This window comes from Filicampus tigris, chromosome 1, assembly GCF_054856515.1.
Source record: "Filicampus tigris isolate MCC_2025a chromosome 1, RoL_Ftig_1.0, whole genome shotgun sequence".
NCBI classification, from domain to species: domain Eukaryota; kingdom Metazoa; phylum Chordata; class Actinopteri; order Syngnathiformes; family Syngnathidae; genus Filicampus; species Filicampus tigris.
In genome coordinates, this window is record NC_141217.1 from 16,897,337 (window position 1) to 16,910,435 (window position 13,099).

Genomic DNA, 13,099 nt, shown 5'->3' on the forward strand with positions numbered 1-13,099 from the left:
TGGCCACCTCAAACACTCCTCTGGTGTGCTGGCCCACAAATAGCCGCGAGGTCATGAACGTCTTAGGTCAGATCCCCTCTGCGCTTCACAGAGCACTGCACGAAAAAAAAAAGAAAAAAAAAAAAAGAAAAAACTGTCTCGGAGAGCAGCTGCTATCCAATTTGTTCATCTGAGACAATCAATGAAAACAATGCTGCAGGACTACAGTCTCTTCCAAGAGATTACACACACACACACACGCAAACGCACGCACACACAAGATCCATCCCAACTAATTGCTAGCTATTTGTCTGCAAGTCTGGGATTACATGTCCTATTAAATACAGAATTTAAAATGAGTTTTGTTAAATAAGAAAGTACTCCACTTTTAATGAAGTTAATTTATATGGAAATTACACATAATACTGACAATTCACAGAAAGATTTATCCTCGTTGGTTGTAGGGTAGGAATTAATGGGGAGGGTACGCTCTCGTCACTTTTATCCTGGACACTTTGCCACTCAAGCACACTCCAAATCATGTACAGTATGTTTGGGCTGTTGATGAGTTTGTGTGTGTTTGATGGAGAATGTGTGTGTGAACTTCCGTCCTTGTGGTGACCCTGCAGAGCTGGAATCTTCCTGCCTGCCTCTTAAACTGATCCATCACGCTGTCTGCTTGGCCTGAGAAAAGCCATTACTCTTGAGCAGCACAACATGTGCGCATTATAAGTTGCAGGTGTACTTTTTTCTGGGTGGGGGTTCTCGTTCATCACGTTCGATGAATGCACACGTCATGTTAGTGTCACAGCAGTCATGTTGCACAAGGTCAGTGGACGCAAAGGCAAACGTCGGAAAACACACCCAAATTTAGATTTATGATGATATCAGTTGATTTGGTTGATTGACAGCTGAGGACTAAATCAAGCTGTACTGGTTGAGAAGACAATGTTTCACTCTTTCTCACTCCGACAAATGATTTATTAATGCAGCTTTACACGCAGCTAAGCCCCCACAACCCGCTTGTGTCCGCTTGGGGGGGTGGGGGGTGGGGGGTGGGTGGAAACCTCAGTGATGCCCCCTGGTGCCAAGAAGTAGGATTGAACCAATAAATCCAACTGTTTAGTTCCATCCATTCATCTTCTATACTGCTTATCCTCACTCTGGTCACGGCTGATTGCCAGCCAATCACAGGGCACAAATAGTTAAGAGAATTAAGGAACTATAATAATAAAAAAAACCAAGTGCATTTAGGGGTGAAATCATAAGAATATGAAATCGTAAATGTCATAATACACACGCACACACGCCCCTGTACGGTTGGTACAAGTGTAGTAGAAACAGACATTCTCAAATAATGCGAAAGGTGCCTGCAGTGTTCAGTTTAGTTCAACTGATTCAAATGGGGTCAGAAGGCTTGTTTAATGAATAAAAATCTTTATGTAAACACAAAATTAAAAAAGCGAAAAAATAAAGTGATTAGAACACACAAGAATTTGCATAAATATATACCGTATTTATATATATATACCATTAGGCCATTTCAGACACAACATATTCAAAAACAAAATGCACAATCATTGGATAACAGGCAACAACATGAAAATTCCATTGAGAAATGAAACAATGGAATACAATTAAAACTTCTCTTTTTGGAAGCAAAGATATTTACGACTGTCAGTTGGAGTTAAGTTAAAAAGACAAATCACTTTTATTCAAACATCTCCAATTTTTAATTCTGACAAACAATGCTAAAAGTGTGTTTTATTGGATGTATTTTTTAATGCAAAAGATGAGCAACTATGCTTTATGTATGGACTGCAGTGGAGTTCATAATAAAAAGCCAAATTGCAGATTGAGCAAGCCTTGACATCAGAGGTGGTCAAATTATGGCCCATGGGCCACATTCAGTTTGCTTTATTCTTTAATTCAGCCCACCAAGCATTTACATTATTAACAATCCTGATATTTGTTGCATTAGTTTTGGTGATTTTTTTTCCTAAAACTGGGTAATTAAAATGTATATTTTCATGTATTCATTTTGTAGTCTTTTAGCTCATTACATATTTTATTGTATTCAATTACACTGGTCAACAATTTTTAACAAAATGTTTTAATCAAGAGATGCAAGTAAAATTTTCTAGATAATATTTTTTCACTCATTTTTTTCTAGCACATCAGGTTTTCATCATAATATCAATTGAATGAATTAAGGATTTTTTTCCCCCTGAAACGCCAAAGCGATACATTACAATGCATGGTAAAATCCATATTGCACAAGCTCTTAGAGGGGAAACTTAAAAACCCAAGATGAAATCTAAAAAATCTGATGCGCCAGAAAAAAAAAGATTTTTAAAAACAGCATCAAAAATATATTTATGGACAAAAAAAGCCCTCTCTGATTAAAACTTGCTGTTGACCATTATGTACTGTTAAATCAATTATAAATAATCAATGCAACAAATAAGATTAAACAAACTATTGTACATACACATTTAAAATAGTTTCAACTTTTCATTTCACCAATAACCTGGCCCATCTTTACAATTTAAAAGTCAAATGTGGCCCTTGGGCACAAATATTTTCCCACCTCTGCTCCAAATGTTTGGTTATGTAATTTATTAGATCATGGTTGAGGAATCGGGTTAAAATACCAATCAAATAAGGTCATTAAGTTAAATATACACTCACGCAACAATATATACCCACACTAACAGTTCAGCAAGCTTCATTCCTGGATTCAAAACTATTTGAATGCAAAACATACAGTATATTCACACCGTTCAGGATAACAATAGAGTCTCAGAGACGCCCCCAATATAAAAATAGCTTTAAAATCTGACACTTATTAGTTATTACAGTGTAGGGTTCCTTTTATATCTTCAACAGTCCTCCGTTCCTCCTCCCATTGTGTGACACTGTCAAACACTAAAAACTCTAACTGGGCTGCACAATTTCCAATAAGTTGAACTAAAAAGGGCAAATATGATTGGCATTATCATTTCTTGCCTGCTTTGTTTCTACACTGACACTCCAAATAAATTCTGAATGTCTTCTCCGCACAAGGCCAAGTGAAGCACCTAAACACAATCACAGGCACTCAAAAAAGGGGAAGGTCGGCGGAGTTTGTGCAAACACAGAAACATTTAGCAACTGGAACTTTTGCAATTTAGCCTTTTCCACACCAAAATGTGTCACGGGCATGTTTTACAGTTTGCAGGGGACCAGAGGCGGCAGGATTTGATTGACAGATTCTTACAATTCATGCGCTGCACACAGGCTGTCTTTTTTTTTTTCTTTAGCTGACAAGTAACAGACAAACAAATTTGTCATCATTATAATTCAGGCCAAGTTAATTCACACACATATACAATAGATAGAACAAACAGACACACTTCTCATTTCTTATGCAGTTAATGCCTTGAGCCCTAGAATGTGAAAGAAAAAACTGAAAAGGAAAACAGAACAAACACAACCAGAACAAGTGATACGGCCCACTGACGTTTTTAAGGACACTTGAAGAAGGATTGTATTGTTTGGATTAACTGAGCAGAGTTGCTATATACTGCTGTGTTTGCTGGTTATAATAACCATCAATAATCTGTGATAAAAATAAATAACCCTCTTGCAGCAGTTGTAAAAAGGCCACTGAATGCTTCTGTGTGTGAGATAGAGAGAGAGAGAGAGAGGGAGAGAGAGCAAGACTAGCAAACTCAAGAGCAGGTAGGAGTTAGCCATGATCTGTTCAAACCGCCATGCATTGACGTTACCATACAAAAACACGGAGTTGCAACCTTCTTGCTCAAATATCTGCTCATGCTGATAGTTGGATTTAACTGTATGCACACAGTAACGCCTCAAAGGTAACAGTACGGCTTCCAGACGTGGATCGCCCCCTGGCAGCAGGGTGAAACTGAGAACCACGATAGTGAGAAACATACCCCAATTCCAATGAAACTGATATGTTGTGTAAAATTCAAATAAAAACAGAATACAATGATTTGCAAGTAGTTTTGAACCTATATTCAATTGAATACACTACCAAGACATTCTATATACTTAAAGAAGAAGTCAACCCAAACATATTTTTTTCCAGAATATGTTCTATGCAGGCCCACTAGCTGAAATACGGTATTCTGATTCATATTGCGTTTGTGGAATATAAGTTAAGCAGAAAAATGAACCCACTTTTAGCCATCTCAGGGGCGGCCATTTTGTCGCTTCTGTCAACTGAAGATGACCAATCACGGCTCACCTGATTTCTGAATCTGAGCCATGATTGGTCATTATCTGAGCCCTGAGCAACTTCAATGTCGTCTTCAGTCAACAGAAGTAACAAAATGGCCGCCCCCTGAGCTAGCTTAAAACGGGTGGATTCCTCATATTCTCATCGCAAACGCAATATTAATCAGAATGCCGTGTTTTTTCATTTGGAAATTCAAATTCTTGAAGCTTTGTAAGTAGAATTATTTCACATTCTTGCTTGATGTACAACTTCTGTTGCTCGATATGTCCGGGGTCGTATTTTGCGCTTCTTAACGCACCACACATTTTCAATGGGAGATAAGTCTGGAGTGCTGGCAGGGAAATCTAGTACTCGCACTCTTTTACAACGAAGCCACACTGTTGTGACAGATGCAACATTTGGTTTGGCATCGTCTTGCTGAAATAAGCAGGGACATCCCTGAAAAATACTTTGCTTGGATGGCAGCATATGTTGCTCATGAACTTTTCAGCATTAATGGTGCCTTCACAGATGTGCAATTTACCCATGCCATGGGCACTAACACCCCCCCGTACTATCATAGATGTTAGTTTTTGAAGTTTGCGCTGATATCAATCTGGACGGTCCTTTTCCTCTTTGGCCCACAGGCCACCACATCCATTGTTTCCCGCAATAATTTGAAATGTGGACTCATCAGACCACAGAACTCTATTCCACTTTGCATAAATCCATCTCAGATGAGCCTACAGAATCCATAAACGTTTTTGGGTCTTTTTGATATATGGCTTTTGCTTTGTATGGTAGATTTTTTTTAACTTATATTTTTAGATGTAGCAACAAATTGTGTTGACTGACAATAATTCCTTTAAGCGTTTCTGATACCACATGGCAATATCCTTTACACAAGGATGCTGGTTATTAATGAAGTGCAGAGATTTCCCCAGATTCTCTGAATCTTTTGCTGATATTATGGACTATACATGATGAAATCCCGAAATACATTGTTCTCAAACTGTTGCCCTACTTGCGCATGCAGTTGTTCACAAAGTGATGAACCTCGCCCCATCACAAAGGTGTTTTTAAATTGATTAATTTTTTAATCACAGCTTCACTTTGACTTTTGTTGCCCCTGACCCAGTTTTTTTTGGAAAGTGTTGAAGATTGAATTCATTAAATCTAAAAAAAAAAATCTGCAAAATAATAATATCGTTTATCAGTTTCAACATTAAATATCTTGTCTTTGTAGTGTATTCACTTGATTATGCTCTAGGTTGGAAAATTTGCAAATCAATGTACTCTTGTTTTGATTTACATTCTACGCAACGTCCTAACTTCATTGGAATTGGGGTTTGTAAATACAACAAGAAAAAGTGCCTCAATCCAGTGTTGGATTTCAAAGGCGCTGACCATTTGTAATGGCAATAAAGGATCATTAGGTCACAACTTTGACAGTACCTAAATAACACTGCTATTATACACAGAGTGGTTAATAGGGATGTATTTTCTGACAAAATCATCGTCTAGTGCTGTGCAATAAAGGCTTTTGGGACATGACCCAGCAGCCTGTTTGGTCAGTTTAACTAATTAAGGCCAAAACAAAATCAAACAAACAAACAAATCAACAAACAACCAATAAACCCTGTACAGTTTGTGTAAAGTAACACTTCACATTAAGTTGCAGTTTAAAAAACTGAAATGTGGACTCGCATGTCATAACTCAACGAAGGATTATGTAGGACAAACCATACTGGTTGAAAGGAAGGACACTTTCTTCTAAAAGAATGAAATCTGTTCGGTTTAAAGCATCAGGCCCAACTCTGTCCTGCTAACCTCCAACCAGAGAACCAAGTTAATAACTTGCAGTGAGTATCTCACAAAGTGAGTTTTAATACCAAAGAGACGGCTGGGTGAGGTTCCTTAGTGTGATTTTGTTTAAATAGCAGGAGACACATTAAGTGATGTAAAGAACATACAGTATGTCACCATGCCAGCTTTTCCTCAACCGCGTCATCTTTATGTGTTTTTAACTCTTCTCGCCCGTGGTGATGCTTTATCGTCAGGCTTCACAATTCCATTGGCAGCTCCTGCTGGTTAAACAAGTGAACAAAAACATAGGTTTTAGTGCAATGTGTCCTACATTACAATAGTGAAAACATTTGACAGATACCACTAGAACACTGGGCTAGAATCTTTTTTTGTATCCCCACCTTGAGCTCTGTATATATAATAGACACAGACACAGTAACTTGTGCAAAAAAAAAAGTTTATATATAGTCCATATTAGCTTCATAAGCAGTTTAGTGTGGTTTGATAAACACAAACCCAATGGCCTTAAAATACATCCAAGTCTATTTCTTCTCCTCTTCCAGCCACTTAATGAGGCAAATTAGTCTTGCTGATACCAGCGCTATTGATGTTAACGCTAGCTTGGGTGTCGATAATTGCTACAACATGTTAAGGTGATATAGTAGGCCTGAAGTGCTTTGGTACCAGGCAAAGTCTTTGATGCGTACAACCATGCTTTCCAACAGGCAATAAAAAAGAAAGAAACCTTCCATCCTATTGGTCAAGCAATCCGGTCTTGTTTTTGGAGCCTCAGAGGGGATCAAGCATTTTGTTGTTGAAATGTTAGACAAGCCCCCTCTGTGTCCATTTTTAAAACTCGTCTTGAAATCATTTTATTATTTTTATTTGACATTGTTCTATTATTTATGGTATCTGCTGTATTTGCCTTGGTATTAATTGATTGATTGATGAATAATTACTAAATGAATTAATTGTTTGATATTTATTCATTGATTAAAAAAAAGATTTTTTTTGTTGATTTGTTGTATTACTTTATTGTTTTCACAGATTGTTCTTGTATGATTGCTTTTTACTCCACGTATAGCACTTTGTATGCAGCAATGGCTGTTTTAAAGCACCGGTACTATATAAATAAAGTTGAGTTGAGTATGGAAAAACCTGTGTGGCCTCTGCAACTACAAGTATATTCACTGTGTCAGTTTGGTGCTCTCGACTAGATGCTGAGGCTCTGAACCACTCACCCCTTGTAAGCTCCCTTTTGTGAGGTTTGCTCTTTGGGCTGGCTGTCTTCTTCTTTGATGCCTGGTTCTGGCTGTGTTCCCTCCACTTCTTCAACTGGAAATTGATGAATTTCCACATCATCCAAGCCTGAGTCAAGCAGATAGCTGCCAGACATGCCATCCTAAAGGGGCATAACGGACACACTTTAACCTACAACACTAAACTTACAGTGATTTATATTTTCATGTTAAAACTGTAAACTGGAAATACATGGTTTGGATGACCACAAAGACAGCTGGATTTCCAACACCATTAGATATACTGTACCATTGCAGTCCATGTAGACTGGGAATGGGCGTGACAGTAAATTAGTGAAAAAATTATTATTGAGAATTCTGACAATTGTGTGGAATTGATTGTTGATTCCTCGCTTTTTAAAAATAAATTGCTGTCGTAGCTGCTGCACAGCGAGACGCCCCAAAAGACAGCCGCCTAGTTGGTTTAGTTTAGTTTATTTTCAGTGCTTCATTGAGTCACCAAAAAAAATTGCTGAGCCAGCTATTCACATTGTGGAAAAACAGACTCCCTCTGAAGCTCTAAGCTTATAAACAGGGGCCACCTAACAACTTTTTAACATTGCACTCACATAACAATCAGGTTCATTTACGTGTCATTTACAAAAACTTTGGAGTGCAAGGCAATCACATCACAGTTTAGAAGGAAGAGACATACAGAATCATAATTTTCTAGTGTGGTCCCAAAACAAATGCAGTACATCATGTAAATGTTATATTATATTGGCCCATCCACGCTCAGCTACTGTCGCTATGCGGCATACGCTTACGGATGAGCTCAAATGAAGAGAAATTCCTAAATACGTTCACTTTTCTGTTTTTAATCAGATAAACATGTTACATAACATTAATCAAGCGCCTTCTGCTCTGCTCTCAAGAAAAAAAAACATTGCAAAATGCTTGGTACGTGTGTAACTTTGGTGATCGCAATTACAATTTTCTGCATGCATGCATACCACTTATGTGCACCCCTGACTATAGGCATTTCATACTAAAATGTAAACTAGTGTGCCCTAAAACAAATAACTTTAGTTAGGTAGAGAATTGTACAGAAATGCACATTTCGAATCTCTACAGTAGGGATGCCAAAAATACATAAATACATGAATATTTCTGAGAAAATGTGTTTTGCACAAATAATAATCTGTGCAGATTTTTCTGACGAACAGTCACATTCATGGCAGTTGGATTTACCTTATGGTGAGCACATTAAAGTTGCCTTCCGCAATAGAAAAGCCTTGGTTTTCTGTCCTGGGCAACCCAAAGCCAAACGTCAGGACTGACAAAGTGAGAGTGAGGAGGCGAGCGATGACAAAAAGCAAAGCCCACAGAGTGAAACTGTAACAAGACAAGAAAAACAAAATGGCATTACATTATACAATGTGGTTGAGGTCACAGGAGATTGTGTCACCACCTTAATGACAACTTATTAGTTGTATGAAATGAATGATACCCCTTCTGCTTGTTCTCATCACTGAAGTAGAAGAGGCGTGAGGCATGAAACAGGAGCTCCACCAAGTAGTGAGGGACCAGCAACACCACACCGAGTCGGTGGAGGCTGAACAAATGAGTGCAAGCAAAGAACAACAGAGATCATTTCACTGATAACTGGCTCAATCTATCTATGTATAAATTTTGAATTTGAAAAATGTCAAAGACACGTACAGTATAATGACACCTGGAAATTGTTTTCATTTGAAAAAAAAACCCCGGTGATATTCCTCCTTTAAAGGGGAAGTCAACCCAAACATATTTTTTTTCAAGAATATGTTCTATGCAGGCCCACTAGTTGAAACGGGTCATTCTGATAAATATTGCGTTGGTGCAATAAGAGTTAATCCACCAGTTTTTAGCCATCTCTGGGGGTGGCCATTTTGTCACTTCTGTCGACTGAAAATGACATGACAACTGCTCAGGTAATGACCAATCACGGCTCACCTGTTGTTTGCAGCTGACAAAATGGCCGCCCCCTGAGATGGCTAAAAATGGGTGGCTTTTGCTGCTTAACTCACATTCCACAAACGCGATATTAATCAGAATGCCGTGTTTCAACTAGTGGACCTGCTGGGAACACGTTCTTGAAAAAAAATGTGTTTGGGTTGACTTCCGCTTTAAGGTTTATGGAGGCGTGTGTGAGCAAACCCTCCATCACAGTAGTTCTAGGTCTAGTCAATTAAAATCATAGCGCGGATGCCGGATAACATACAGTACATATACCTCTACTCACTTTAAGATGTAGGCACCAGTGATGTGAACAACATAAAGGCAAATGTAGTAGAGTTGGCGGGGGATATCCTCCTGGAAACAGACGACAAATCAGACAAGAATCAGTGGTCAGTAACTTAATTACTTGGGGTGGAACGATTTTTGATCAACATCCAAACCGTTCTGCTCGACAGTTTTAGTTCAGCTCGTCTAATCATGGTGTCTAATCAGCATCTTGATATGGCCCACCGGTGAGGTGGGATGGATTATCTCGGCAAAGCAAAAGTGCTCACTATCATAAATTTAGACTGGTTTGTGAACAATATTTGAGAGAGATAGTGATATTGTGCATGTGGAAAAGGTTTTAGACCTCCAAGATCATCTCAGAGAAAATGGGAGGAAAAACAAAAGTGTTGCATTTATATTTTTGTTGAGTGTAAATTCAACTGCGCTCATTACAAGGAACAGCCGATTACGTTCATGGTTGAAGAGTGCATGCAGAGTGTATGCCTTCAAATCCTAACTGAATCACAAGGACTTCTACAGTATGCTAACATACAGACTTTTTCTAGATGAGCCTTACCTTGCGTACTTTTTGAAAGTACAGTTCAGGAAGTGCATGGAGCCAATAGGCAATTTGGCAAATGTAGAAAAACTTGACCTGAAAACTGATCAGAGATATTGCGCATGTTGAACCTGGGTACCAACCATTTGTACACAGTTAATTATTTCTCGCTATGCATGATATTTTTAAGTGTGGCATGAAAGGAAATATTTACGTACACCATGTGAGTGTGAGGGTAACCCTCCCATAGGAAAGTGGGATTTTTTGCAAAGTCCTCCTTCAAAAACAAAAGATGGAAAAAAAGAGATTACCTTAAGGTTGAGTACCACCAAATAAAGACGTGTTCTTACCGCTGTCAAAATGCTGCAGCCCCAAATGAAGGAGAACAGGTAAAATGTTGCCAATTGCCCTGATTCATTGAACTTGCTGTGTTTGGTCTTTGACAGATGCAGCCTTCTGTTCATTTTCTGAAACCAAACAAGGTGAACACATTAAGATGACGCATGTACATGACGCATGCATTTTTGCAGTAAAATTGGTAAAAAAATGTGACTAAGCTTGATTATTTGACTCATAAGGAAGACAAGACAAGGAAATGACAAAGATGCAGTCAGATGCATTAATTCATATACTTGCACATGCAAAACAATATATAAACGTGATTGTGTTATAAAATGTGATACTGAACAAAACATAGTTTGATGATTTATAACACAGCATATAACTTTCAATGGTGACTGTAGCACCCAACACCAGTGCTCACAAGGAAAGACATGTCCAGCCCAGTCATAAACCACTAAAGTGGCTGAATTGAGAGAAACATAAATGTCCATATTTGGTATACTTCTGGTTTCTCCCTAATGAAGAGGTTTTCAATCCTATTCCTCAAGGGCCGCTGTCCTGTCTGTTTTCCATCTGTCCCTGCTGCAACACACCTGATTCAATTGATCAGAATTATTATCCAGCTTCTGCAGACCTTGCGGTTTATTTGATCATTTGAATTACATGTGTTGTAGCAGGGAGAGATGGGAAACAGACAGGACAGCCGTCCTCGAGGAACAAGATTGAAGACCCCTGCCTTAATGCATTCGAAATTCAAAGGATGAGGGATGGAATTTATGCACAGCTCTGACCTGCCTACACACAAAACCTTGTAGTACAACAGTAGAGGTGTCGAAATTAATTGATGGGGCAAGGTATGATTGCAGAGTTTGTATACTCACATCAAGAATATACTCTTGTATCAGGGCATGAAGGATGACAACAATTAGAAGGTAAAATAACACAGTGGCCAAATCTTTAGGACCATAATGGTAAAGGTTGACTGGATCATTCTTTTCATCTGCAAAAAAATAGACACATTAATGAGCCTGTTGAACCTGAACTCTGAGATAAGATAATCACCACACAACAAGCCTTCTACTCACCAAGAACTTGTGTGACGTTGTACTGGACTGTGATGAACATGATGGCAAACTTTGCTGTGACCTGGAATGTCAAAAAAATGTTGATGGACTACCTCAGTATCTTGCTTTGTTGAGTGTGTTCTTATGCGAAAAAATGTTAAACAATAACAAGGGGACAATTTGCAACATGCAACCTGTTTGTACACTAAGTGCAAACAATTTCTCTCATCTAATGATCTGTCAGACAAAAATATAAGCAAAAGCGAGGGGCAAGTATAATTTACACGGAAGTAAATGCTTTTTAAATTATCTAATATAAAGTCTGTGCAAACACCATATGGACAAGTATAGAAACACACTCATCCATCCATTCTGTACTGCTTACCGTATATTGTTCAGTGTCACTATAGGGGCTGGAGCCTATTCCAGTTTAAGGAGGGCAAAAGGCGGATGACACCTTGGACTATTCGCCAGTCAATGGAATGGCGGAATGAAGGTACTCTGACTTACTCTCACATTCCAAAATCATGCATTTTAGGTAAATTTGAAGACTCGCAAATTGTCCTAAGGTGTGAATGTGAGTGACTGAGTGTGCCCTGTGACTGACTGTTGACCAGGCCAAGGTGTACCCAGACTCTCCTCTGGAGTCAGCTGGGAAAGGCTCCTGTGACTGATGAGGATAAGCAGTACAGAAAATGGATGCATGGACGCAGTGTGGTTTGATTGGTAGTGCTGCTATCAATTAATGGTTAGGGTTAAATAAATGTATACTCCTTATCTTACATAAGCAGTAAGAAAAGAGCATATTATGCAACTTGCAACCTGTTATGTTTTATTCTCTTGTTTGTTTTATTTATTTTTTCAATATATTCATTATCTTACGTTTTCCTTTATGTGTTATTACTTACCGATTCAACTGCAGTTTAAAATACAAATCACATTCATTAAGCTGGCAGCAAAATGCCATGCAGTTGGAATGTAACATGTTTAGTGCACACGTGTCAATGCATTCATTGTACAAGATTTTTTTTTGAACTCTTAATATCACTTCCACGCTATATAGGCCTCTTACAGAATCCATGTGCTGTCAAGCCAGCTAACGGAACCTCGCGTAAGCTAGGCGGCTAATAAGCACGTTTCCATCCATACAGTACCTCAAACATCAGGCCCAGCAGGATGATCATGGCCAGACATGACACAATGTCGGCGTGGTTCTGGATCACAAACTCGTGGCTGAGCACCGGTGGGCTCTTGTTCTTCTTGCGGAAACCCATGACTCACAGGCGGGACTCTCAGCCTCCTCCTGCTCCGGGATGCCGCGACCCGCACCGCTGCTAGCCTGCGACCGCAGCCGATGGATGTTTGCTCCCTTTTAAGGTCGATCTCTCCCCCGCAGTCGGTACAGGCAGTGGTCCACTACTCATGTGTTCCGAAACATCGTAGTGAACCATATGTTAACCAAAGCTTGGTTTACTGTACACCTATTAAGAAAAAAAAAAGATGAGGGTCCCTTCCTGTACAGCCCATTCATGTACCGCCCTGTTATTGACGTAGAAAAAAAACACTACAAACATGTTTGCAGGTTTGTAGTGTTTTATTTAATTTATTTAATTTAATT

The 13,099-nt window shown here is 38.9% G+C and overlaps 1 protein-coding gene across 2 annotated transcripts; it reads right to left on the reverse strand.

Annotated features, from left to right (window-relative positions):
• Positions 1–1,382: 1,382 nt before the first annotated feature.
• Positions 1,383–13,013, reverse strand: LOC147153030 (translocating chain-associated membrane protein 1-like 1). Of its 2 annotated transcripts, none has more exons than XM_086018561.1 (11): positions 12,636–13,013; positions 11,503–11,563; positions 11,299–11,417; positions 10,426–10,542; positions 10,294–10,352; positions 10,094–10,178; positions 9,533–9,603; positions 8,759–8,863; positions 8,500–8,643; positions 7,252–7,412; positions 1,383–6,288 (listed from the first exon to the last, which is right to left on the reverse strand). In XM_086018561.1, exons 1-11 carry the CDS (start codon positions 12,753–12,755, stop codon positions 6,218–6,220), a joined length of 1,113 nt encoding a protein of 370 aa, XP_085874687.1. In that variant the 5' UTR covers positions 12,756–13,013; the 3' UTR covers positions 1,383–6,217. The 2 variants fall into 2 exon arrangements, with proteins under 2 accessions (XP_085874687.1, XP_085874606.1); XM_086018480.1 differs by having other exon boundaries at positions 1,383–6,291.
• Between the last annotated feature and the right edge of the window lie 86 nt (positions 13,014–13,099).